Here is a 26,170-nt window from a genome sequence, read left to right as displayed (position 1 = left end):
CCAGCTGCCTGCTCAGGGCAGGTTGGGCAGGGTTCACATGACCCCACAGCCTGTGCCAAAAGTGGTGCAAACATCTTTGCCCAGTTTGGTGAGAACCAGGCACTGGGCAGCCCCTGGGGTGGGCTCTCACTGATGGTTTTCCTTAGTTTGGGAATGGATTGTGTTTAGGGGGGATTTTGGCTTTGGGGCACGGTGTCAGTGGCAGTTTGAGGCCAGGCACAGCACCACACATGTCTATAGCTCAGCAAGAACATTAATGTTGGGTTCAATGCTGTTTTCTTCAGTCTCAGGCTCCTCCAGAGGAGGAAGATGAAGGTGAGGAGGAGGAAACAGAAGAGTTGGGGCAGACAGAGACCTATGCAGAATATATCCCTTCAAAATGTGAGTGTTGCCTTGGGAAATTTTATTCACTCCATTGTGGACCAGCCTAATTTAACTGTGTGTTTGCTGTGGCACCTCCCAGGCTTGTGATTTTCTAGGAGAACTCCACAGCAAGGGCTCTGGCTGGGTGATGAGCTCTGGAGGTAAAGACCTCGACTGACCTGTGTTCTGTTTTCATGTAGCCAAGATTGGGAAGCACCATCCTGACCTGGTGGTTGAGACGAGCACCCTGTCCAGTGTCCCCCCACCTGACATCACCTACAGCCTTTCCCTGCCCTGCTCTGTGGCTGACAAAGGCTCCCTGTCTGCCCTGCAGCTGGAAGCCATCATCTACGCCTGCCAGGTACCTCCTGCCCCTCAGGTGTCCCACACCCTAAAGGAAAGTGTCTCTTGCAGGGACAAGTGTTCACATGTGGTTTAAAATGACTGGAATTTGGGTGATGTTCCCATCAGGGTGATGGAACTGCTTTGGCATTTTAAGTGCCTTTTGAGAGATTGTTTGAAGGCAGGGACTTCTGTGGCATCTGTTTCCCTAAGAGGCAGGAACCCTGAACGTTTCTTGCAGAGGGCTTTACATTTTGGGGACCTTTCCCATGAACTGCCCCTTTGGGCTTGACCATGACCTTGCTGTCATTTGGCTGAGCAGTGCATGTGCCTCCTCTGTGAGATGTGTGAAAGGGTTAAGTGGTGCTCACATCAAGGCTCTTAGCAAAGGCAAATCTCGTTTAATTTTCAGTTTTATTCTCGGTTTTGCAGCAACATGAAGTTTTATTGCCCAATGGACAGCGGGCTGGGTTCCTGATCGGGGACGGTGCCGGAGTCGGGAAGGGCAGGACTGTTGCAGGCATCATCTTTGAAAATTATCTTAAAGGGAGGAAAAAAGCTTTGTGGTAAGTTGATTTTTTTCCCCCTCTTTTCCCGTAAGACCTTGGACTTAGTTTGGATCTGGAAGTAAGGAATTCTTTAGTGCTGATGTTGGCTTTAGAGTTGAGTCATGCTGTGGCCTTGGGTAAATCGTTTCCACCTCTTAGTGCCTGACTGCTGCTTGTGAAAAGGGAATATTCCCCCTGCAGCCCGGATGGGGAATGAGTCACTGTGAAATAGCAGGTTTTGTGCTCCTTGGGGTGAGATGTCAAGCCTGGCCCTGCTCTCCCTGGAGTTGTGGAGGGTTGTTCCTGGGCTGAGGCAGGAATATGGGGCTCTGCTGCAGTTCACAGCCTGTCCCGAGGGGCAGACAGGCTGTCAGATCTCACACCTGGAGTGTGTGGGAGATGTGAGAGCTCTGCACAGCTCCTGCTGCTTTAGTCAGAGCTGTTAATCACCGTGTTAATCAGCCCTGCCTCCCCGGGGACATGCCCAGCCCCAGGAGGAGGTGACCACCCCACACCTCCTTCACAGGTTCAGCGTCTCCAATGACCTCAAGTACGATGCTGAGAGAGACCTGAAGGACATCGAGGCCTCCCACATTCCTGTGCATGCTCTGAACAAGGTAGGAGAGGAGCAGCTCTGGGAATCAGCCCCCGGGAGCAGGAGCAGGACGAGGCTCAGGCAGCAGCAGAGCCTCTGTTCCCTCCTCCCAGCCAGCTCTTCCCACTCGGGGCTCAAATTATTTTTATTGGAGCACAGAGCTGTTCCCTGCAGGGAGTGGGAAGTGTCTGCAGGCAAGTGCAAGTACAGCAGAGCTGGAAGCTTTTCCACCATTCCTAAGGAATCCTGTGGAGGGAACAGCTCTGTGAGATGTGCTCTGCTCTCCTGGGCCAGCCTTTCCCAGTGCTGGTTCATGGAATCATTTCTCAGAGCTGTAGATGGCCAGACTGGTGTCTGTTGTGGCTGAATCTCTGTCTAGTGTCTTCCAGTTCACTTAAATCCTCTCCTCTGGTTTTAATGGTATTGAACAACCAGCTCTTACAAAGTCCATAGAAACCACAGGTGTTTGACACCTCTGAATTGCTCCACTAAGAGATTGAAAGGGATTTTGTTTTCAGCCCCAGAAGATTTTGAATGGAACTTTCTTCAGCTTGGGACCACGGTCTTTCCCCCTGCCTTGTATTTCCTTACATGTGGGACCCTTGGCAGCGAGACAGGCAACAATCTCACCTGGTCAAAGAGAAAATTATTTTCTAGAGGAAGAGTCAAAGCAATGAAAGACTCTAAACTGTTGCTTAAAAAAAATTAAGCACTTTTTTTGCCAGAAAATCTATGTCCTTGCGCTGTCCCCACAGTTCACTGCAGGCTTCCAGATGTGCTGACACATTGGCTGGGGCACTTCTCCAGGCATTTACAGTTCCTGTCATCACCATATTTCAGTGCCAAACACAAATGCTGAGGACATCAGCTACCAACAGCTTTTTTGCCTGTTCTGAACTCAGACTGGGATTTATTCTCAGAGTGGGAATGTGTGTCCAGCAGGGAATGTGGGCAGGGGTGGGTGTGACACGCTGGGGACAGCAATCACAGCGTGTGTGTGCTCCTGCCCTTCTTCCTGCAGATTAAATACGGCGACACAGCTACCTCAGAAGGAGTCCTCTTTGCCACCTACTCGGCGCTGATCGGTGAAAGCCAGGCCGGGGGACAGCACAGGACACGCTTAAAACAGATTTTGGAGTGGTGCAGGGAAAACTTTGAGGGAGTTGTATCCTTAAAAAAGCCAAGAGGCAAAGTGGAGAGAGAGAGGAGCTGCTGCTTGTGATTGTGCTTTAGCAGGGAGCAAAGAGCTTGGGGCCATGTGAAGTCACGGGGAGCAGCTCAGTGCCTGCGGGAGACAGGAATCCCTCACACTCACATCTCCTCCTCCTCCTCCTCCTCCTCCTCCTCCTCCTCCCAGGATGCAGCTAAGAGGAGGAGGGGAAGAAGCAGCTGGGATTAACCTTTTCAGCATTCCTCTCCCTCAGTATTACAGGACACACCTTGGAGGTGAAGGGAGAGGGAGGGAGGGGTGGATGACTTTGGGTCTGAAGAGCACAGGGCTGGGCAAACCCAGCAGATTCCATGTGTGGGCCATGAGTCAGTCCTCTTAATACTGGGACAGGTTGTTGAGTTGCTTGGAGGAGACTGGGCTATGTTGTCTGTCTGCTCCCATCCTGGGGATGAAAACAGATCCTTTTTCCTTGACTGACACTCCCCTCCAGATTGTGTTTGATGAATGCCACAAAGCCAAAAACGCCAGCTCTACCAAAATGGGCAAAGCAGTGCTGGACCTGCAGAACAAGCTGCCTCGAGCAAGGGTTGTCTATGCCAGTGCCACAGGTGAGCTGCTCTGCCCATGGTGTGGCTGTGAGAGTGGCAGAGGTCTCCTCTGACAGGAAGGGGCACCCTGAGGTGTGTGAGATCCTGTAAGGAGAGGCCGGTGGTGCTGCAGGAATAGAGAGGAGCTCAGCGTGCTGAGATCTGCCCCAAACCCCATCACTGATGTTACTTGTGACTTTTTGGTGGGTCAGATTAATTTCTCTCCAGTTTAACTTGTTCCTGGCCAGCTGTTCCAGCTGCTTGGTGATGTTTACCCACTGAACATGGGGAGGGCAATGATTAGAAAGGTCTCCAAAAGCACAATAGCAAATGACAACCTCTTCAGCGTTTTCTTCACTTGAGTCACAACTATTCCTGAGTGCTGTATGTTTGCTGACAGTGATTTCTGTCCCAACAGGCGCCTCAGAGCCAAAAAACATGATTTACATGAGCCGCCTGGGGATCTGGGGGGAGGGAACCCCATTCCGAGCCTTTGATGAGTTCCTGCATGCAATTGAGAAGAGGTGAGTCCTGTCCAGCCCTGTGCAGGTGGGGGCCTTGTGTGGGAAGTGCTGCAGTGCCCGAGGATGAGCTGGGTTAGGGTGGGGCTGGTTCTGGAGAGGCCCCAGAGCAGAGGGAGGGTCCCACAGCTGGGGCTCAGAGCTGGGGTTCCAAAGCTGGGGTTCCAGAGTTGGGGTTCCAGAGCTGGGGTTCAGAGCTGAGCTTCACAACTGGGGTTTCACAGCTGGGATTTCTTAGCTGGGGCTCAGAACTGGGGTTCACAGCTGAGATTCGCAGCTGGGATTCAAAACTGGGGTTCCAAAGCTGGGTTTCTGTAGCTGGGGTTCCAAAGCTGGGGTTCAGAGCTGAGCTTCTCAACTGGGGTTTCACAGCTGGGATTTCACAGCTGGTGTTCAGAGCTGAGCTTCACAACTGGGGTTTCACAGCTGGGATTTCACAACTGGGATTTCACAGCTGGGGCTCAGAACTGGGGCTCACAGCTGAGATTCAGAGCTGAGATTCAAAACTGGGGTTCCAAAGCTGGGTTTCTGTCACTGGGGTTCCAGAGCTGGGGTTCAGAGCTGAGCTTCACAGCTGGGGTTTCACTGCTGGGATTTCACAGCTGGGATTTCTTAGCTGGGGCTCAGAACTGGGGCTCACAGCTGGGGTTCAGAGCTGGGATTCAAAACTGGGGTTCCAGAGCTGGGGTTCACAGCTGGGGCTCTAGGGTGGGTCCCACAACTGTCCTCCTCTCCCAGGGGAGTCGGCGCGATGGAGATCGTGGCCATGGACATGAAGGTCAGTGGGATGTACATTGCTCGGCAGCTCAGCTTCACTGGGGTGACCTTCAGGATTGAGGAGATCCCTCTGGACGAGCAGTACAAGGCTGTCTACGACAAGGCAGCCAAGCTGGTGAGCTGGGCCCCTTGTAGGGGGAGGCTGAGTCTGACCATGCTTTGGGCACAGCCCATGGTATGTGGGAGGGTGTGAGGCCCCTAAATGTAGCCATGACCTCAAACACAGGAAGGCAAAGAGGTACAGAACGCTAAAACAACTTAGACTTCTTTGCTTCTATTTGGAAGTTCCACATTTGCAGAGCAGAGCTGCATCATGCTGACGGAGAGGGTGACCAATGATTCTAAACCACATTACCAACCCTCAGACTTTCCTGATCACCTCCCCAAGGCAGGAACGGGATTGCCATTAACTCATTCTTTTTGGTGTTGTCTGCAGTGGGCAGAGGCCCTGATGGTGTTCCAGCAGGCAGCCGACTGGATCGGGCTGGAGTCTCGGAAGTCGCTGTGGGGGCAGTTCTGGTCGGCTCACCAGCGTTTCTTCAAGTACCTCTGCATCGCCGCCAAGGTGCGGCGCCTCGTGGAGCTGGCCCGGGAGGAGCTGGCCAGGGACAAGGTATGGCAGCAGCACCCACCAGCCTCACCCAGGGCTTTGTGCACTCTGCAGCCAAAGGGGGGTTAATTATCGCTCGGCTTGGCAGCCAGTCCAAACCTCTGGATGTCTGGATTTCTCTCCAGGGTGAAGGGCACTGTCTGGGTGTCTGAAAATGTTCCCAGTGAGTGATGCTGGGGAGTTAAGGTGGTTTCTTGCCTGCTGTTTGTGTGGGCAGGCTGGGCTGGGAGGGGATTCTGCATCGTGTTCAAGCTGGAAGTGTTTAAGACCAGGTTGGATGGGGCTTGGAGCAACCTGGTCTGGTGAAGTTGTCCCTACCCATGAGATGAACTTCAAGGTCCTTCCTACCCAAACCAATCTGGAATTCTATAATTCTTCACCTCAAGTACAGCTCTGTCCTTTCTTCTGTCTGGGTGCACCTTGGAGATTTTAGGCAGAAATTTCCTAGCACGGTCAGTGAGGTTCTGTGCTCAGAGTTCCCCTCTGTCAGCACAGGGGGGGTGTTGAAGCTGAAAGATTTTAGAGATGGTTCTTCCTCAGGAGCCCTGCTATGGGCCCAGCATGGATTTATCTGGAACAGGGGCCAGGAGGAGGTGCCTGGGCCTGGGAAATGCCTCAAGCCTGTAGCAATGTGCCATCCCTTGTGACCCCTGTCCCTCGTGTCCCCACAGTGCATTGTCATCGGCCTGCAGTCCACGGGGGAGGCTCGCACCAGGGAGGTCCTGGACGAGAACGACGGGCACCTCAACTGCTTTGTCTCTGCTGCAGAGTGAGTTAAAAATCCCTATTTTCCTTTGTGGGGTGTGTGGGAGGCTGGAGGAATGGGGGGAAAGCTGTTCCCTGGGGCACGGAGCACTGGCAGGTCTTAAAATGCAAAAAATTGCATTTTAAGTTACCTCACTGCATCAGGTGACTGATGTCACTCCTCCCTGTACTGTGGAGGGGACACTCAGGTGGGTCCTTGAGGCACTGTGTCCTCGGTGGGGCTGTGTGAGCTGCATCCTGGATTTAGAAATCTCCTGTGGACTTACAGGAAGAGCCTGATCATACTCTCTACACACATAAAAGAATTGGCAGAAAGAGAGCCAGAATTTTAGCTCAGAGGTAGTTTGTGTGGACCTGGCTCTGGAAAACAAGGCTGTTGACACAGAAGAAATGAGCAAGAGAATTTACTGTGATGGCAGAGGCTGGGATGATGCTGTGAGGTGGTGTCAGTGGAGCAGGGGCAGGGAGGAGTGGTCTGAGGAGTTCAGATCCACCAGAGTTGGCTCTCAGCTCATGGACCAGTGTCCTGCTTGTGTGGCCATTGCTCCCAGCTAACAGAAGAGCAGCTGCCTGTATCAGGAGTGAGCCAGCTGCAGGACTTGTGCTACCTGTTCAGCAGAAAGCGAAGCTCCTGCTCCCCCTTCCAAAAACCCAGCCCATCCCTGAATGTGGCTGTTCCTGCATGACGAGGGACAAAAATCTGGGATTGGTTTTGGTTTCCTCTGTTCTGCAGAGCTGTTTTCTTCCAAGTGACTTTTGCTGCAGCTGGGAGCAGTGAGAGATGCCCGAGGTAGCGTGAGGCTGGGTTAAACTGAGCTTTCCTCCCTTGTTGAGGGGGGATTTGGGTTGATCTGGGTCACTCCTCTGCCTCCAGCCCATTTCTGGAAACCAGATTCAGTTTGGTGACAGTGCACAAGGCAGCTCTGGCAGCTCCTTGGGTGATTTGGCCCCTTGGGTTGGTCTCCATGTCACAGAACTCCAGTCTAGGGGACAGGGTAGTCCCTGGCTGGGCTGTGCAGGAGGAGGGGTCTGTCAGGGGTCCCTCTCTGTGTGAATTGTCCCCACTCCCAGGGGCAGGAGCTCCGTGTTCCACAGCCCTGGCCACATCTCCAAGTGTCCCCTGGCATCTGCTCAGCCTCCAAATGTGTGTCCTGGTGTTCCAGCACTTCAGGGGATTTCTGGAGGGGAGTGTGCTGGGAAGGAGCAATTTAAAGATGCCGAGAAATGGGGTTAAAAATAAACATGGTGCTGGGATTCCAGCCCAGGGCTCTGTTTTCAGGAAGATGGGGAGGGCAAGTGTGGGAAATGAGGGAATTTCACAGCCAGCAGGCTCCAGAGTCAGTGGCCATTGGGTCACCCCAGCACACAGGACAAGGGTTCCTGGTGTCACATAAATGCAGTCACAGAGCTGTGTCCCTCTGAGGAGCAGTGTGTCACTGTCCCCTTCAGCCCCTCGTGCCAAGGGTCCTGGAGTTCCCTCCCCAGTTCCCAAGTCTCCCTTTTCTCACCCAGGGGAGTTTTCATGTCCATCTTCTCACCTGTTGCTTGCAACATTTGGTTTTGGGGTTTTTTGTTGGTTTTTTTTTCAAACAGAGCTCAGTCAGCACCACCCCATTGCCCTGGGGGTCCATCCACACAGTCAACATTTAACCATTTCCTCTTTGATTTGCAGAACTGCCCACAGAAACCTTTGATTTTCACCTTTTCTGACTTTTTTTTCTTCCATTCACTTAGAACCACTACAGGACAGACACGTTCTGTCCCTTGGTTTTGTGGGAAGCAGGCCCACGGCCATGGAGGGCTTTGGGGGAGCACATTTGTTGGATGTCCTGACAGTGCTCTGTGCTCTCAGGGCATGCAGAGGGGCTGGGACACTGGAGCTCACTGGATTTTTGGTGTAACAGTTTCCCAGTGTGATGTTTCCCATTTAAAACTCCTTCTTGGTTGCTGTATAAAGGACCTGCAGGTCCAAGAGCCACCTTGCACCAAGGGCTGGCTTGAGCCCGAGCTGGTGGCCATGAATGGGGTGGATTGGCCTCTCTTCCATGGAATGTGGGACTATCCCAAACACACACTGCTATGTGATAACCAGCACAAGCTGCTGGTAGCTGGAATAAATTTTGCATCTTACTTTCAGAGGCGTCTTTCTATCACTAATTCAGAAGCACTTTCCTTCAACCAAAAGAAAGAGAGAAAAAGGAACTGGCATTAAAAGAAAACGTAAGAGTTCCCTCACTCCCAGCCCAGCCCCTGCTTCTTGCCCTGCTGCTCCCCCCAGCCACTCAGCTTCTCTGCCTTTTTTCCTTCTCCCCACTTCATGCTTTTTGCTGCTCTCCCTGGTTTTGGTTTGCCCTCCTGCACATCTCCCATTGCTCCCTCATCCAAAGGACAGCAGCTCTGGGTCATCCCCCCTTTTCCTCCTGCCCCACTGCCCTTTCCCTGACCCTTCCCCTTGACCCACACTGGGGGCAGATGGCACAAGGCCTGGCTGGTGTCTGAACCCCTCCTGCACAACCCCTTACTTAGAGCATAGAAGGTGTCCTGAAAAAAAAAGTAATTTCCCTGCTGAATTATTTGTTGTGGCTACAGGTAAGAAGAGTATTGAGATTTCTCCTCCAGTGGGGTGTGGAACAGGGGGAAGAGGGGGCAGCAGCCCTGGCAGGTTGTGCAGCAGCCTGTGCGAACCCTCTCGTGCAGTGGGGTCATGTTGTGCTGTGCCTGCAAGTGAACAATGTCCCAAAACAGCAGAACCTTCCTGTGTCCTGCACACTCCTCTGGAGGCAGCCCCCTGGGATTCCTTCCCTGAGGAGCTGGCACTGCTTAGAGCCAGCCATGCGCCCGTCCTGACACGTGCAGCCAACTTCACCCCTGCTCAGGAGCGCCTGGTTCTTCCTTTCTCTCTCTTCCTTCCTCCTTCCTGCTCTCGCTGCCTCCCTAATTACCACCCCTACCCCAGAATCTCTTTCTGAGGTCAGACTGTCATTGGGGCAGGCTCAGCTCTCCTGGGATTCCCCCTCTGTGTCCCTGGTGCCCTGCTGGGGCTGTGACACCGCTCGCTCTCCGTGCAGGGCGGCCGAGGGGCCGCTGCCCCAAGGCTCTGCGGGGCCCGTGTGACCAAGGGGTCGTCATTAAGATCAGTGATGACAGCAGCACCGACTCCGACATGGGGCTGGACAGTGACCTCACCTCGTCCCCAGAGTCCCTGTTAGAGACGGACGATGTCATCTTTGTGGATCACACCTTCGGCGAGGACAGGGGTGAGCGGGGCAGTGACACGGGGACAGCTGGGGACGGGGCACTGGGTCCTGCAGGGACCCTTCAGCCTTGTGATCCTGGCTGGATTTTATCCTAGGGGTGAAGTGAAATGAACCCACATTCACCCGCTGTGGTCAGCGAGCAGCAGGGACCTGCCCCGTGTGCTCCTTTCCCCAGCAGAAGGGGGAAGATGGAAGAGAATTCACTCTGTGGATCTTTGTCCAGCAACAGTGCCCCCCAAAAACCCTCTGGGATAACTTTTCTCCCCTCTCTGATGTCCAGTTACCAGGGAACTCTAAAATTTCTGTGTTTCACACTGCAGGTGGTTTCCACATGCTGCCTTCCCAGAAAGAGCTGCACGGCCTGAGAGAGCAGAAGGTCGAAAAGATGAAACAGGACCTGCTAGCAAAAGTGAAAGCACTGGGCAAAGAGCTACCTCTCAACACCTTGGATGAACTGATTGATTATTTTGGGGGGCCAGAGAATGTGGCTGAGGTACTTCTTCCCACTGTCAGTGTGTTTTGGTGGCACTGGGTGACAGGAAAGGGATCATGGAATGGTTTGGATGGGGAGCGACCTTAAAGATGATCTTGTTGCACTCCTCTTGCCTGGGCAAGGACACCTTCCACTATCCAAGGTTCTTCAAGCTCCATCCAGCCTGGCCTTGGATACTTCCAGGGACAGGGCAGCCACAGCTTCTCTGGGCAACCTGTGACCATACAGAGAAAAATTTCTTCTATTAAAAAAAAAAAAAAAAAAAGGTTCTTGCTGGCAGAGGGTTTCCTCTTCATGGCAACGTGAAAAAGAGTTGGGAGTTGCCTGGCTGGCCCTGCTGGGCTAGTGGGTGCCCCCTGCAGCAGCCCCTCTCCTGTTGCAGATGACGGGCCGCAAGGGACGCGTGGTGCGCCGGCCCGACGGCGCCGTCGTCTTCGAGTCCCGCGCCGAGCAAGGGCTCTCCATCGACCACGTCAACCTGAAGGAGAAGGAGCGCTTCATGCAGGGGGAAAAGGTGAGCTGGGAGAAAGAAAAGCTCCAAAAACCTGCACGGGACTGAGGGTGCTGGCAGGGGGAGGGCAGGGAGGGGTGGCTGTGCCTCCCTGTGCCCTGCCAGCCTCAGGGCAGCAGCTCTCTGTGGGTTTTACCTGCTGGAAGGTGACAAAGCCTCCCAGGTCTCTTTTCTAGGCTGCTGTAGTGCCTGGGGCTTTTTCTTGAAGCTGTTATCACATGTCCAGGAGCCTCACTCTGCTCTCACTCATCTCTCCTGTAGCTCGTAGCGATAATCTCGGAGGCCTCCAGCTCAGGGATCTCCCTCCAAGCAGACAGACGGGTGAAGAACCAGAAGCGCCGGGTGCACATGACCCTGGAGCTGCCCTGGAGTGCAGACAGGGCCATCCAGCAGTTTGGTGAGGGATGGGTGTCCCTGGGCACTGTCACCTCCCCTGAGCGTGGGCCAGGCTGTGGGATGGGCCCTGGGAGGGTCAGGTGTGGGTGCATTTAGGAGATGTCTTTGTGGGGAGAAGAACAGAGGCACAGTCAGTGGTGCTGCTGCGACTTGGCAGAGCCTTTATAGCCCTGAGTTCTGGGGCAGAGGATGGACTCCCCAGGGTGGGAGAGATGGGCATTATGTGGCTTTTCTGGTTACATTCCCATTCCAGACAGGCTGTCCCAACCTCATGTTCCGTCCCTGTTCCCGTGTCCCTGCAGGCCGAACGCACAGATCCAACCAGGTCTCTGCCCCCGAGTACGTGTTCCTCATCTCAGAGCTGGCAGGGGAGAGGAGGTTTGCATCCATCGTGGCAAAACGCCTGGAGAGCCTGGTGAGTGCCCACAGCAGAGCTCAGCAGTGACCCCAGCACGGCTCTGATCCCCCCTGAGGAGATCCCGGGTCAGAGCCCCACCAACACGGCCACTGGAGCTGGGGATTGTCACCCCTGGCTGAGGCATTGCAGTCATGGAATGCAGAAAGCATTCCTGGGGTCCCTTATCCCAGGATTTAGCATCCTGGGATTTGGGAAAGGAAGTGAGGAAGAATACATAACCAAGGTGTTGGGAGGAATTCCAGGGAAGCAAGAACCTGCTTCCAGATGCTGCAATTTCTCCCCTCTATTACTGGAGCATACACCCATATTATTCCCAAAAAGCTGACAAAATAATTAACGGAATAATTAGTTTTCCTCTGTTTCATTTTCTTCACATCTGATAAATCCCCAAATCCTTTGGTAAAGTCTCAGTATTCCAGAGGAACACTGCCTCCCTATGGCACATTCCCGGACGTGCCTTTGGCCGTCCTTCCCTGGTGTTTTGCAACAGCTCAGAGTAAGAACCTTTTGCTCTGTCTTCCTTCCCAGGGTGCCTTAACTCACGGGGACCGACGGGCCACCGAGTCCCGGGACCTCAGCAAGTACAACTTCGAGAACAAGGTGACAGGGCTGGGCCAGGGCAGCGTGGCTGAGAGGGGGTTGGAGGAGCTGGGAGAGGGAGCCAGAACCAGCAGGATCATTGCCAGGCAGGCCCCAGTCTAGCTCCCAGCTCCTGTGAGCTCAGAGTCGTGGTCACACTGAGGATTTTGCTTCCACTGGGAGCTGGGAAGGGCACCCAGTCCTCTGTGCCCAGGGAGGGGCCTGTGCTCCATTCCCCTGGGGACATGGGAGGCACTGACACAGTGACACAGCTTCCCCCTTGCCTTGTCTGTGGCCTTCCTGGGGCAACAGTGTTCTCTGCAGTGTGTGACACCCTCCTCTGGGTGTGACACCCTCAGCAGTGTCACTCTCAGCAGTGTGTGACACTCTCAGCAGTGTGTGACACTCTCACCAGTGACACTCTCACCAGTGTCCCCTCAGCAGTGTCACCCTCAGCAGTGTGTGACACCCTCAGCAGTGACACTCTCAGCAGTGTGTGACACCCCCAGCAGTGTGTGACACCCTCAGCAGTGTGTGACACTCTCAGCAGTATGTGACACCCTCAGCAGTGACACCCTCAGCAGTATGTGACACCCTCAGCAGTGACACTCTCAGCAGTGTGTGACACCCCCAGCAGTGTGTGACACCCTCAGTAGTGTGTGACACCCTCAGCAGCACATGTCCCCTCAGCAGTGTCACCCTCAGCAGTGTGACACCCTCAGCAGCACATGTCCCCTCAGCAGTGACACCCTCAGCAGTGTCACCCTCAGCAGTGATGCTGTTAGCAGTGTCCCCTCAGCAGTGTCACCCTCAGCAGTGTGTGACACCCTCAGCAGTGACACTCTCAGCAGTGTCACCCTCAGCAGTGACGCTGTTAGCAGTGTCCCCTCAGCAGTGTCACCCTCAGTGTGTGACACCCTCAGCAGTGTGTGACACTCTCAGCAGTGTGTGACATCCCCAGCAGTGACACTCTCAGTAGTGTGTGACACCCTCAGCAGTGTCACCCTCAGCAGTGTGTGACACCCTCAGCAGCACATGTCCCCTCAGCAGTGACACCCTCAGTAGTGTCCCCTCAGCAGTGACACCCCCAGCAGTGTCACTCTCAGCAGTGTCCCCTCAGCAGTGTGTGACACCCTCAGCAGTGTGTGACATCCCCAGCCCCAGCTCGGCTGCTCAGCAGTGTGTGACACCCTCAGCAGCACATGTCCCCTCAGCAGTGACACCCTCAGCAGTGACACCCTCAGCAGTGTCCCCTCAGCAGTGTGTGACACCCTCAGCAGTGACACCCTCAGCAGTGTGTGACATCCCCAGCCCCAGATTGGCTGCTCAGCAGTGTGTGACACCCTCAGCAGCACACGTCCCCTCAGCAGTGACACCCTCAGCAGTGTGTGACACCCTCAGCAGCACATGTCCCCTCAGCAGTGACACCCTCAGCAGTGACACCCTCAGCAGTGACACCCTCAGCAGTGTCCCCTCAGCAGTGTCCCCTCAGCAGTGTGTGACACCCCCAGCTCGGCTGCCCGTGTCGTTCCTCCCGTGTGTGACTCTGCTCTCCTCTGCAGTACGGGGCCAAAGCCCTGGACAGGGTCCTGTCCACGATCCTCAGCCACACGGAGAACAGGGTTCCTGTGCCCAGGAGCTACGGGAGAGGGGAGGACACCTTTTTCCATGGTAAGAACATTACCAGCTCCAGGGTTTCTGCTGGATGGGTTGGTCTCAGCTTTGGGATGCTGGAAGAACCGAGCAGGAGGTCAGAGGGAGAAAACAGAGGGGAAAGTGCCACTGGCTTACAGTGTCACTGCCAGGCACGGGGAGAGGCTGAGTTCCTGGAGGGGAAGCAGTCCTCAGGAATGCTGATGGGATCCTTAACCCCAAAACGCAAAAGATGTCTTCTGCCATTCCAGAAATGAAGCAAGGGCTGATTTCCGTGGGGATCTGCTGCAGCCAGATGAAATATGGCACCATCTCCGTGGAGAAGGGTACGTGTGGAGCTGCTCCTGCCCAAGGCAGATGGAAGAGGTGGGGGTGCCATGGCCCACCTGACGTCCTGTGGTTTGCTGGGCGCCTGGGCAGGATGTTTGCCTTGAGGGGAAGGTCCTGGAGGAACAACCTGTGCTGCAGACCCCGTGGTTCCCCACAGGAGCAGCCCTTGGACTGGGCTTGGGACATGGTGGGGCTGCTGGGGAGGCTCTTTGGGAAGGGGCTGGTGGGTTCCACATCCAGCTCATTCCTGACTCACTGTGCTCTTGCAGACTGCTCCATCACCAAGTTCCTGAACCGCATCCTGGGCCTGGAGGTGGACAAGCAGAACATGCTCTTCCAGTATTTTTCTGACACCTTTGACTACCTGATTGAGAAGGACAAGAAGGAGGGCAAATACGACATGGGCATCCTTGGTATGGAGAAGGAGGGATGGCCACAGCTCTGCCTCCTGCACCCCTGGGGTTCCAGTTCCTCCCAGTGCAGTGTCCCCACCCAGCACAGATCCTGAGACCCAGGGAGGTGCTTTTGGGAGGATGTTCTTTACAACAGCCTTTTCTCCTTCCACAGATTTAGCCCCAGGAGTGGATGAGATCTACGAGGAGAGCAAGGAGGTTTTCCTGACCCCAGGGCACCCGCAGGACGGGCAGGTCGTGTTCTACAAGGTGGGCTCCTGTCTCTGCCTGCTTCTAGGCTGTGCTGAGGGGAGATTTGTGAGGCAGACACTGAGGCACTTTCCTGCCCCTGGAGTTACAAATCCCTCTGTGTGTCCCTGTTCAGATCAGCGTTGACAGAGGCTTAAAGTGGGAGGAAGCCTACGAGAAGTCACTCAAACTGACAGGAACCTTCGATGGGTTCTACCTCTCCTACAAGGTATGTCCCTGGGCTCTGCCAGGGTGGCATCTCAGCTCAGGGATGATTCCAGAAGGAAATCTGCCATGGTTGGACGAGGTCACTCTTCCTGAGGGCTGAAAAATTACTCCAAGGTCTTCCATCCTGGCAGGAAGGGGTTAGATTAGAGAAATCTGGGGAGGGAGGCTGTGCCTGTGACCATCAGCTGTGCCCCACAGGTGCGAGGCAACAAACACACCTGTCTGCTGGCAGAGCAGAGCCGTGGGAAGAACTTCATCCTCTACAAGCCAAATATTGGGAAGCAAAGCCAGCCTGAGAGCCTGGACAGTCTGCAGAAGAAATACCGGCGGGTAGGTGGCACCTGCAGGCTCCAGGGGAGAGGGGGAGGTTGGAAGGGCATTTATTGTAACCCTGTCACAGCTCCTGGTGGCTCTGTTGTGGATGGGCAGGGGTGGTGGTAGCACTAAGTGTCCTGACTCCCAGCCCTGGATTTCACATCCCTTCGTCCTGGACAGTGGAAAATTCCTAATGCTGAGTGTTCTGCTGCAGGTGCCGCCCGAGGAAGCCAAGGAGCACTGGGAGAGCAGCTACCACTTCTCCTTGAAGAACTGTAACCACGCTGTTTGGTAAGGCAGCTGCAGCCCCAGCCTGCTGCAGAACCTCAGGATGGCTTGTGTTGGAAGGGACTTTAAATGAAGCCCATGGGATGGGCAGGGATATCTTCCACCAGGTTCTTCATCCAACCTGGCCTTGAACTCTTCCAGGAAAGGGGTAGCCACACCTTCTCTGGGCAGCTTGTTCCAGGCCCTCACCACCTTCCCAGGGAGTCATTTCTCCCCAATATCCAATTTAAATCTCCTCACTTTCACCCTAAAGCCATTCAGCCCCATCCTCCCTCCCTAGGCACAACCCTGGGGCTCCCTGACTGTGGCAGTGGGGGAGGCTGTGGGGAAGTGAATCCCACTCAGCTCCAGGGACCTGTGCTGATCCCAGTGGTTTTCCCCCGTGGTCCCTGAAGGAACAAGAGCTGCAAGCTGATCCAGGAGGGGAAGGAATGCTTCCAGGGCATGCGCCTGAGGCATTATTACATGCTGTGCGGGGCCCTGCTGCGCGTGTGGAGCAGGATCGCCAGCATCATGGCAGACATCACCAGCAGCAGCTACCTGCAGATCGTGCGCCTCAAGACCAAGGAGAAGAAGAAACAAGTCGGTGGGTGAAGTGCAGGGAAGGGGAGGAAGGGGTTCAGCTGCCCAGCACCAAGATTCCCTTCCTAAAAGAGGCGTGTTCCAGCAGGAGGGGTGGAAGCACCCACTGCTGTTTGCCACACGGGCACTTGGAATTTTGGAGAAAATCAGAGCAGGGGCAGAAGCCCTGCTTTGTTTATTTTATCTCCTTACATACTTTTAGAAAGGTGACCGTGGATTGGAGGGTGGAATTCCCACCTCTCAACCACATTGGTCAAACAGACTGGCAACTAACACTCTCCTCATCAAGAAGAACGCAAAAACAATGACAGTATTTACAAAAAACAATCTCTTGTTTACGTGAACAGAGCGTGAGAAGTGAAAACTTCTAATTTAATATGAACGCTCAGAAAACGAGGAAAACTCAGAGTGACAAGCATGCACTGCTGAGGTGACCCTGTGGGAAGGAGGGGAGTTGGATGTGCTGGGGCAGAGGGGGTGAGCAAAACCCATCATCCTCGTGAACACCCTCGGTGCTGCTGCCCTTTCCCTCTGTCCCCACAGTGCCCCATCCCTTCCCGGAGTGCTGTGGGCGTGTTGTGAAAGGAGAGGGGAGAGCTTAGACAAGTCCTGCCTTTGTCAGGTTTCTGGCAGTAGACAGCACCCCAAAACCCACTCTCACTTGCAAATTCTTAATAATGACAGATCAAGCCATGAATAGGCCAAGGAAAACAGAGATGGACAGATTTACTTTACTCACTACACAGGATAAACAAAAGAAACAGTACTAGTAGATAAAAGTACCTATGTTACAGGTGGCAAAGAAATAGAATAAATCAGGAGTCAATGTCACTTACCAAAAAATGACAGTGGTGTGCAGAGAATCTCCTTAGTTTCTCAGTCCCCAGGGGAAGTAACTTGATGCTCATCTTGGTCATCAAGGAGAACTCTCCACATGCTCAGAGAGTGTATAAGAGATTTCTGATCTCATGAAAATCATTGTGGTCTTTTATAGTTGTAAAAATGCTTGTGTTCTGCAGTCACTGGTTTTCCTTTCTCACACCAAGACAGAATGCTTATTGCTGGCTAAGGAGGTTTTCAGCTGAGATAATTAATCACAAATCACACGACAATTCTGGTCTGACTTAGCCGCTCCACGTGATGGGGAGAGAAGGTTTTGCTGTATCAGGGAGTGAAAGGTCCTGCCCCAGGGCACTGATGCCTGTTCCTCCCGCAGGGATAAAGATCCCCGAGAGCTGCGTCCACAGGGTGCGGGAGGAGCTGAAGCAGATGGACGAGGACGTGAAGCGCAAGCACAGCCGGCTGCTGCAGGCCCAGGAGCAGAGCTCACCCTTCCCCCTGCCCCTGCACATCCTGCCAGGGCCTGGGCTGCCCCTGCCCTCCCTGTGCCAGGACGAGATCCTGGACTTGACCTACAGCCCTCCCAGCAACAGCATTGCCGACGTGGTGCTGACCGCGGAGAGCAGAGGGCTGTGCTTCCCCTCGGAGCCCCCCCTGCAGCCCCAGCAGCAGCAGCACAGGTTGTCCTTTGGCTTTGGCCACGCTCCCAGCCTGGAGGGCAGCGCAGCCCCCGGCCCCTCTCTGCACGAGCCCCCCGCCCTGCCCGCCCCGGCCCCCCTGCAGCAGCCACAGGATGATTTTCTCCAGCAAGACGGGAATATCAATTTTAGAGAGATCCTGGAGGACATGCTGAGGACGTTCAACGGGCCCTCCCAGGAGAACCTGCTCCCCCCGGAGCGCCAGAGTGTGATCCAGTTCAGTGGGCCTTTCCCAGACTTCTGAATTCCGGCTGGGAATGCTGCTGTGGATCCGTGTCCTCTGGTGCAGAGGTGAGAGCTGAGGAGCCCTAACTTTTCTACTGGTTTGGACTAACCCTGCTCTGGTTTTGAGGGAAGAAAAAGCCTGGAAGTTCCTTAAAGCGAATTTTATTTATATATAATATTCAGCCAGGCATGTAGAGGTTTGTATGGAACGTGCCCAGGGGGAGCTGAGCGGGTCCCACTGGGCTGAGGGGCTCTGCTGGGTCGAGTCCTGCTCACAGGTCAGTGCCCAAGTGGGATTGAGGGGAGACCCCTCCTCTGCCCACCCCCTGCAGACTACTGAGTGTCCGAGCCTTCCCCAGCCCAGCAGGGCCACGGCCAGGCTCTGGAATGACCCACTGACCACTATTGGTCAGTTAGGGAAGGGTGGGGGCCCAGCACTGCTGTGGACCCCGAGGCTGTGCTGGCAGGGAAGGGAAGGTTGTCCCACAGGAGCTGGGAGATGCTGAGCTCAGGTGTTCCCTGGCAGGGCTGAGCAGGTGCAGTGAGAGGTTGGAAACTGCCTGTGCTGCCCTTCCCGGGCAGGGACCTTGGGCTGCCTGAGCTCCGTGGGGGTGCCCAGGGCTGGCTGCACCCCCACGGTGACAGAGCTTGAGTCTGTCAGAGCTCAGCCATGCCAGGACCAGCAGGATTCCCCAGAGCAGAAGGGACAGATGTCCCCTGTCCTGCACTTTAACCTCACCAGGTCCCCGTGACCAGACGTGCTTTGGCCAGTCTCCTGCTGTCACATGTTGTCCCTTCACCTGGACATCCCTCTGGTCCTGCCACTGTCCTTGGCTGGACCATGGACCCCGGTGCAGGGGTCTGGGTCAGGGCAGCCCAGACGGGTTGTGCAGTGTCATTGTCACTGCGCAGAATGTGCAGTGTCACTGTCACCACCCGGGATTTGCAGTTTGGCTGCTCCTGCTGCAGCCTCCCCCTCAGATACCAAAGAACAAAGGCTGCTTTGCAAAGCCCCACTCCCTGCTGCCTCCTCCCCAGGACCGAGGGCATCGAGGCCTTTCCTTAAAGTGGGACCAGGATGATTTCAGGGAGAGCCTGGGACCATCCCTGGCTGACCTGGCCCTTCCTCTGAGAGCCCCTGGGGAAGGGGATCCTGTGTGCCCTAACAGGGCAGTTTTGAGGGGGCTGGAGCCTCACAGTGCCTGGTGGTGTCACCCCCATGTCCCTGCAGGGCTCAGGGACTGGCACAGTGCCCTGCTGGGTGTTGGGAATTGCTCTGGGTCCGTGTCCAGAGCGTTGTGCTCTGGCTGTGGCAGGAACTGACCCCCAATAGCCCGAGGTCACAGCCCTGCCCTGGTGCCACACAAGTGGCTCAGTTTGAGGCTACTCTGGTCCCTGAATTTCGTTTTGGGGCCCTCTCCTTACCCACTTCCCAAGCTGGCACCTGCCTCTCAGCCAAGCCAGGCTCAATCCCTGGGGTTGGGGGCACATTTTACCTCCTTACCTCAAAGTGATCACCAAAGATGGGGGAGCCCCCTGTGCCCCCCAAAGCCCTGCTGCTGCCTCGGGGGCTCCTCTTCTCCCCCAGCTCTGCTCCTCTCAACCCCAGCAGCCTCCCCGGGGCCCAGGCAGAGCCAGGCTCCCCCTCTCCACACCCTCCCCTATTTAAAGCACTGCTCGCTTGGGGCTGAATTCTCAGCAGTGAGGGAAAAGGAAAACCCAGCTCAAAGAGGTTTAAACTCAGGAATAGCGAGGGGGAATTCCCTGCTGGGCACCCTCTGCTGTCACCGGAGCCTTACCTGGTGGCTTTGACCTTAACTTTAAAATATATGCAATCCTCCCTCCCTGGTCTCTGGAAAGACAGAGAGCACCTTCAAGGAATCCCTTCCCTGCCCCGATCCCATGTTTTGTCAGGGTCAATAATATGTAATGTTATCTTTTCACTAAATTATTCTGCAGTTGTCCTACTGATTGTATTTTTAATGAGTCCCTGTTTTCTTCCCTGACACCTTTGTGTTGGCACTTTTTAATCTGCTTGTTGTTTGCCTTTTGTTTCTGTGTATATTTATAATTAAGTTGTAAATATGTAAAGAGATTTTTTTAGAATATGTGCCTTGGACTAATAATTCCTGAATTTTCTACTTGCCTCAGAAGGATAATTTTTCATTCTGCTCAGTAAAAATGGAACAGAAGCCACACGTGAGATTTCTGCAACTCCCAGCTCTGTCTCTGTCTGTCAGTCTGTCCAACCTGACCCAGGAGCCCAACTGGGATTGGATCAGGAATCTCTGGGCCAGCATCCTGCTGGACTTTGTATCTCTTGAGTCACCAACTCGGTGGCACTGAGGGCTGTCCCAAGCCTCCCCCTCTCCCTGGGAGAAGCAGAGGAGGATCCAGCCTGGATCCAGCCTGGGCACTGGCCTTGAATGACGCAGCTCCCTCCTGGCTCGGCTGGAAAAACACAGATAAAGGAACCTCTGTTCCAGCGTGTTCCCCCAGCAGGAGCTGCCACAGCTCTGGGACATCTCATCCAGGCACTGCTGGCCCTGTGGGAGGAGGGAGGGGGTGACCTCCAGTCAGATCCCTAAATGTGAGCAGGATCCTCCCAGCAGCCCTGATGTGCTGGGCTGGAGGCTCTGCAGGGTTATCAGACTGGGGAAACCCTGGGATTTTTCCTGGGGACAGATTCCCCGAGGGGGCTGTGGATGTGACAGGCAGACCCAGCATTTCCCAAGCCCTGAGCAGAGGTGCAGCAGCATTTCCTGCATGGCACAACCTGAGCTGTCCCTGCCCAGGATGGGACACCAGGCTGGGCACGGCTGTGCCAGGACGCTGCCCTGAGGAGGAGGATGATCCTGCTGTGGTCAGACACATCCCTGGCTGCAGGGGATGTTCTGCCAGGTCCCAACATGCCTGGGTTCTGTTCTGCAGGAATTTCTCCTGCCCAGAGCTTGCACCACTGCTGGACCCATCCCCTCTGTTGCCCTGCCCTGCCAGGAGGGTTCTGGAGATGAGGGGGGATCCCAGAGGAGGGGACAGGAGGGGAGGGGACAGGAGGGGATCCCAGAGGGGAGGGAGGGGACGGGAGGGGATCCCAGAGGGGAGGGAGGGGACAGGAGGGGATCCCAGAGGGAAGGGAGGGGACAGGAGGGGATCCCAGAGGGAAGGGAGGGGACAGGAGGGGATCCCAGAGGGAAGGGAGGGGACAGGAGGGGATCCCAGAGGGAAGGGAGGGGACAGGAGGGGATCCCAGAGGGAAGGGAGGGGACAGGAGGGGATCCCAGAGGGAAGGGAGGGGACAGGAGGGGATCCCAGAGGGGGGACAAACCTTCCCCAGCTCTGCCTTTGTCCAGGGAGCCCCTAAGGAGCACGGATCACGCCGGATTTCCCCTTCCTCCTAAGCACTGAGGATTATCCCTGCTTGGCTCACGAGTTGCATAAGGTCCTGGCTTCCCAGCAAACTCCAGGTTCTCAGCAGGAGCGGCGCAGCAGCCCCGGCCCCATCCCTGCTCCACCCCAGATCAAACACAGCAGCTCATTCCTAACACTTTTTATTGCAAGGGGGCTCCAGCTGCTCCTGCCCGCAGCGGCCACGGCCCCGGAGCCTCGGTCCAGCAGGTGCACGCCATGGGTCAGGGCTGCCCCACCAGCAGCTGGGTTGGAGGCAGCCCGTCATGGGGCTGGAGGAGGCTCCACGGGCAGCGGGGTCAGGACAGGCAGGGGCACAGCGGAGCAGAGCTACAGGTAGGCAGGCAGGTCCTTCTCAATCACCTGTGGGCAAGAGGGGAGCGTTGTACCACGAGAACATCCCCAGCCTTCCCCTCCTCCTCAGCAGCAGCACTTACGTAGGGGTCTTCCATCGGGCTGTACCTCTTCACCACTTGACCTTCCCGGTTAATGAGGAACTGTGGGAGTGAAGCAACCCCTGGTGAGCGAGTCCAAGGCTCCCAGGGAGCTGTTTGGGGGTGTGGCAGCTCTAGCTGCCACAGACTGCCTGTGCTGTGGGCAGGGCAGGGGCTCCCAAGGGTCTTTAGACACCCCAGGAATGCTCCTGCCCTGACACCTGGGGGCATGGCACAGAGCAGAGCCCAGTGTGAAACTCCCTCCTGCCTCAGGGACCACTCCCAGCTCCCCAGAGAGAGGTACAGCCCAGAGGAGCCAACTGTGTCCTACCTTGGTGAAATTCCATTTTATTCCACTAAGAGAAAAAAAAAACAAACCAGGAGTGAGTTTTGGGCAGAAAGGCCCTTCCTCACCCCCAGCCTGGCCCAGAGCCAAGCTCTCCCCCTCCCACACTCACTTGCCCAGGGTGCCTCTCCCTTTGGGCTGCTCCTTCATCCACTTCCAGAGAGGGTGAGCATCATCCCCGTTGACGTCGATCTTGCTGTACATGTCGAACTTCACCCCGTAGTTCTCAGCAAAAGCCTTGATCTGAGCGTTGTCCCCGGGCTCCTGAGGGGCCACACCGGGACCGTGAGGGTCCCCAAACCATCCTGACACTCCCGGGGAACCCACGCTCCCACCCCACGTACCTGCTTCCCAAACTGGTTACAGGGAAAGCCCAGGATGCGTAAACCCTTCTCAGCGTATCGGGCGTGCAAATCGACAAGCTGAGTGTAGTTTACCGCGGTCTTCCCTCATTTGGAGGCTACGTTGGTGATGATACAGACGTTGCCCCTGCAGAGGGGGTGGATGAGCTGCCCTTCCCCGCAGGGCGCGGGCAGAGTCCCCTCACCCGCCCGGGCGAGGCGTGAGGGTTACGCAAGAGCCGCTGTGGCTCAACCTCGCCCGGCGCCGCATTCCGCCACCCCGGCCCCTCCGTCCTACCGGTACTTCTCCAGGGACACATCGTTGCCATCGATATCGAGGGCGTGAAAGTCGTAGATGGCCCTGGCCGAGCGCCAGTCGTCCGCCTGGGCACACTGAGGGGCGGGAGCGTCACTTGGGGAGCCCCGTGTCGGCCCCGCCACCGCCGCTCCCCCGTGGGACCCTGCGGAGCCTCCCCGCGGCCCCGCCAGGCCAGGCCCGAGCCCCCCGCAGGAGAGACCCGGGGCCGGCCGCAGGCCCAGCCCCCACGGCACGGACCGGTCCCGGAGCGGAGCGGGCCGGTCCCGGAGCGGGCCGAGGGGCGCTCCCTCCGCCGCCCCGCACTCACCATGCTCCGCACCGCGCCCAGCCCTGGTCCCAGGAGCGCTGCCCGCGCCGCCGCCGCTCCGCTCCACAGCGCGCTCCGCACCGCACTGCTCCAGCCCATCGCGCCCACGCCGCGCCCCTTTCGGCCTGAGCGGCCAATCAGCGCGCGGAGGCGTGGCCTCGGCGGGATGATTGATGGAAAGCTGACCAATAGAAGGGCAGCGCGGGCGGGGTGGCCGCGGGGGTGTTTATCGGCAGAGACCACGAGGCCGGGGGCAGGGACAAAGCAAAGGGCGGGGTTGTGGAGTCAGGTGCAGCGGGCCGGCCCCCGGGCGGTGATTCCCTCCCGACCGGCCGTGGGTTCCGGACAGAGCCGCAGCAACCCAGAGGCTCTCCTCGGCAGCAGCACAGAGACTCCCGTTCCCTCCGGAGCCAGCGGCGGGGGACAGCTGGTGGAGGACTACATCTCCCATGAGGCGCTGCGGCTGAGGCCCCCCGTGTGCGCTTGGGCGCCGCCTGTGTGTGAGCGCGGGACAGGCGGCAGCGCGGGCAGCCCGCAGGGCCTCAGCGGGGAAGATGGACGATGAGGAGGAGACGTACCGGCTGTGGAAGATCCGCAAGACCATCATGCAGGTCCGGGGCACGGAGGGACCGGCGGGCCGAGCCGGGTGTGCGGGGATTTCCAGAGGCGCTGCGGGGCCGCAGGATGGAGGTGGGGGGTGCGGAGATCGGTCCCGTGTGGGCGGGCGCGTCCCTGAGCCCGGTGCCGCTCCCGCAGCTCTGCCACGACCGCGGGTACCTGGTGACCCAGGACGAGCTGGACCAGACGCTGGAGGAGTTCAAGGCGCAGTTCGGGGACAAACCCAGCGAGGGCCGCCCCCGTCGCACGGACCTGACCGTGCTGGTGGCTCACAACGATGATCCCACGGACCAGATGTTCGTGTTCTTCCCCGGTGAGCAGCGCCGGCCCGGGCCGCGTTCACAGCGTGGGGAGGCTCTCGGTGATCCCGGGGGGATCCCGCCTGTGCCCTCGGGGGATTCGGAGCACGGGGGGAGCTTTCACTGCCCCGGGTCTGGCTGAGCCCTCGGGGAGGGGCGTGGGGGGCTCTTGGTGACCCCGGCTCTGGTTCTTTCCTCAGAGGAGCCCAAAGTGGGGATCAAGACGATCAAGATGTACTGCCAGCGCATGCAGGAGGAGAACATCACCCGGGCACTGATCGTGGTGCAGCAGGGCATGACCCCCTCGGCCAAGCAGGTCTGTGGGGACAGGGCCGTGTCCCACTCCGGGGCTCCTGGGGGGGTTTTCCCGTTCTGTTTCTCAGCGTAGCTGTGGGCAAATAAAAGCCCCGAATTTTCCTCCAGATAAAAGCTTTTTTCTGGAGCTTGTTCTACCTTAGCACAGGCTCTTTTTTAGCACCCAAATGTGTTTAACCAGAGTAGCTGGCCCTGGTGGCAGTGGCATAGCTAAGGGCTCACAAGCAGTCAGGAGGTGAGGGAAGGAAAAACAGATGTTTCCCTGTTCCAGGAGTTCTGTGTGCTCCTTCCCAGCCTGCCTGTGTCCCTGTGAGCCCAGGTGCTAACCGAGGAGCAGCTCTGAGCACTGCCAGGGCTGCCCCAGCCACCTCTGACAGGCCTTTTCCTTCCAGTCCCTGGTTGACATGGCTCCCAAATACATCCTGGAGCAGTTCCTGCAGCAGGAGCTTCTCATCAACATCACAGAGCACGAGGTGAGCAGGGGCAGGACGGTCCCTCCTTTGTGCTGGCTGCATTCCTGCTTCTCCCAGAGTCCTTCTCGTGGCCTCTGGCAGGGCTGAGGGGCACAGTTGTCCTTTTCCCCTCCCAAACACGTTGTCTCCAGTTGCTGCCTCATGTCAGCCTCTCTCCTGTTTGCAGCTGGTGCCGGAGCACGTGGTCATGACAAAGGAGGAAGTAACAGAGCTGCTGGCCCGATAGTATCCTCTGAGTGTCCCCCTCATTGTCCCCCTCAGTGTCCCCCTCAGTGTCCCTCTGTGTGTCTCTCCCCCCTGCTCGGGTGTGATGAAATTTGGGCTGGAATCCCTCCCTCCTCCCGTGGTTCGTTTCTCTGTCCCACGAGCCGCCAGCAGCCCGTGGTGTGTCCAGAGCTTCTCCTTGACTCCCAGCACAGCAAACTGAGGGAGAACCAGCTCCCCAGGATCCAGGCTGGGGACCCTGTGGCCCGGTACTTCGGCATCAAGCGTGGCCAGGTGAGAGCAGCAGGCTGAGGGGGCAGCTCCCTGTGGCAGGGGAGAGAAGGGATGATCCCTTATGGAGCTGTTGGAGCAGGAAAAGTGTCTCCTCCTCTTCCTCATCCTCCTTCTCCTGAGCTCTGTGTCTGCCCTGCAGGTAGTGAAGATCATCAGGCCCAGCGAGACGGCGGGCAGGTACATCACCTACAGACTGGTGCAGTGACACTGTGGGTAAGGATGAGGGGTTCCCCTGCCTGGGGGGGCTCTGGGCAGTGCCAGGAGGTGTTCCAAGGTCAGTGTGAAGCAGCTGCTTCCAGGGAAATTCCTGGAACTTAAAAACTTTAAAACTTCCCAGAGTTTTAAATGGCTCATGGAGGGAGGGCAGGGTGAGGCTCCCCTGTCGGCTGTGCCTCTGCTCAGGCTGTGCCCGTTGGGATTTGGGGTGTTCAGAGGGACCTGGAGCAGGATCAGGTCAGGGACACGAGGTGATTCTCATCCCTCCTTCTTTTCCAGGTGTGAGGAGCTGGGTGGCTCCCACAGCAGTTCACAGGCACTCAGAGATCCCTGCACTTCAGAGGTGGCCAAGGAAATCCTCTTCCCACGTTGCCTTCTCTGCAGCCCCATCACTGCACCTCATTCCCTCATCTTGGACTTTGTGGTGACCCCTCAGTCCCATCCAGGACTCAGCCATAGAGACCTGAAGCCATGGGAGGAAATGAGTGGGAAATGTTTTTGCTTCCCTCTTTTATGGGCTCTTGTTTGAAATAAAGGTTTGTAACTTCAGTGCTGCTCAGCCTCTCCCTGTGGCAAAGCCTTGACACTGCATATTTTTCATTACATTTGGAATCTCTTCCTGCTGGGATTCTGCACCGTGGCTGAGCCCTGCAGAGCTTTACCAGCTGCCCTGGGCACTTTGTTCAGACTTCAGCCTTGTTCCTTCCCTGATCTCCTGCCCTGTCCCCTGGTTTGGGGCCCTGCTGTTCAGACACTGCGATGCACAGCTGCTCATCACCCCCAGTTTCACTCATTTGAATCCATCCCAGGACGCTGGGGTGCTTTAAACTTCACGTTTTGTGCTAGAGACACTTGGATTTGGC

General features: G+C 56.5%; 3 protein-coding genes across 4 annotated transcripts in view; 2 read left to right on the top strand and 1 right to left on the bottom strand.

The window, feature by feature from the left end:
• SBNO2 (strawberry notch homolog 2) overlaps positions 1–19,953 on the top strand; it is a 48,261-nt gene extending 28,308 nt beyond the window's left edge. For both annotated transcript variants that reach the window (XM_063403222.1, XM_063403223.1), the window contains 26 exons: positions 285–381; positions 564–724; positions 1,138–1,271; positions 1,780–1,870; positions 2,870–3,013; positions 3,510–3,627; positions 4,025–4,130; positions 4,866–5,019; positions 5,341–5,517; positions 6,186–6,283; positions 8,417–8,499; positions 9,348–9,536; positions 9,857–10,029; positions 10,412–10,543; positions 10,802–10,937; positions 11,239–11,351; positions 11,883–11,954; positions 13,496–13,604; positions 13,838–13,912; positions 14,186–14,329; positions 14,484–14,578; positions 14,694–14,786; positions 14,984–15,115; positions 15,315–15,391; positions 15,784–15,974; positions 17,187–19,953. In XM_063403222.1, coding sequence (XP_063259292.1) covers positions 285–381; positions 564–724; positions 1,138–1,271; positions 1,780–1,870; positions 2,870–3,013; positions 3,510–3,627; positions 4,025–4,130; positions 4,866–5,019; positions 5,341–5,517; positions 6,186–6,283; positions 8,417–8,499; positions 9,348–9,536; positions 9,857–10,029; positions 10,412–10,543; positions 10,802–10,937; positions 11,239–11,351; positions 11,883–11,954; positions 13,496–13,604; positions 13,838–13,912; positions 14,186–14,329; positions 14,484–14,578; positions 14,694–14,786; positions 14,984–15,115; positions 15,315–15,391; positions 15,784–15,974; positions 17,187–17,752 — 3,660 coding nt within the window. In that variant the 3' untranslated portion in view covers positions 17,753–19,953. The remainder of the gene's footprint in view (positions 1–284; positions 382–563; positions 725–1,137; positions 1,272–1,779; positions 1,871–2,869; positions 3,014–3,509; positions 3,628–4,024; positions 4,131–4,865; positions 5,020–5,340; positions 5,518–6,185; positions 6,284–8,416; positions 8,500–9,347; positions 9,537–9,856; positions 10,030–10,411; positions 10,544–10,801; positions 10,938–11,238; positions 11,352–11,882; positions 11,955–13,495; positions 13,605–13,837; positions 13,913–14,185; positions 14,330–14,483; positions 14,579–14,693; positions 14,787–14,983; positions 15,116–15,314; positions 15,392–15,783; positions 15,975–17,186) is intronic.
• Positions 19,954–21,268: 1,315 nt separating this feature from the next.
• GPX4 (glutathione peroxidase 4) lies at positions 21,269–23,044 on the bottom strand. The gene is made up of 7 exons (XM_063404862.1): positions 22,889–23,044; positions 22,561–22,655; positions 22,266–22,410; positions 22,034–22,185; positions 21,907–21,931; positions 21,579–21,638; positions 21,269–21,504 (listed from the first exon to the last, which is right to left on the bottom strand). Exons 1-7 carry the CDS (start codon positions 22,985–22,987, stop codon positions 21,472–21,474), a joined length of 609 nt encoding a protein of 202 aa, XP_063260932.1. The 5' UTR covers positions 22,988–23,044; the 3' UTR covers positions 21,269–21,471.
• Positions 23,045–23,185: 141 nt separating this feature from the next.
• Positions 23,186–25,856, top strand: POLR2E (RNA polymerase II, I and III subunit E). The gene is made up of 8 exons (XM_063404859.1): positions 23,186–23,499; positions 23,645–23,819; positions 24,006–24,121; positions 24,513–24,593; positions 24,760–24,818; positions 25,013–25,091; positions 25,231–25,304; positions 25,587–25,856. Exons 1-7 carry the CDS (start codon positions 23,443–23,445, stop codon positions 25,294–25,296), a joined length of 633 nt encoding a protein of 210 aa, XP_063260929.1. The 5' UTR covers positions 23,186–23,442; the 3' UTR covers positions 25,297–25,304; positions 25,587–25,856.
• The last annotated feature ends 314 nt before the right edge of the window (positions 25,857–26,170 follow it).

This window comes from Prinia subflava, chromosome 8 (genome assembly GCF_021018805.1).
Source record: "Prinia subflava isolate CZ2003 ecotype Zambia chromosome 8, Cam_Psub_1.2, whole genome shotgun sequence".
NCBI lineage: Eukaryota > Metazoa > Chordata > Aves > Passeriformes > Cisticolidae > Prinia > Prinia subflava.
The sequence above is the reverse complement of the archived record's forward strand: the minus strand, read 5'-3'. Positions and strand labels throughout refer to the sequence as shown.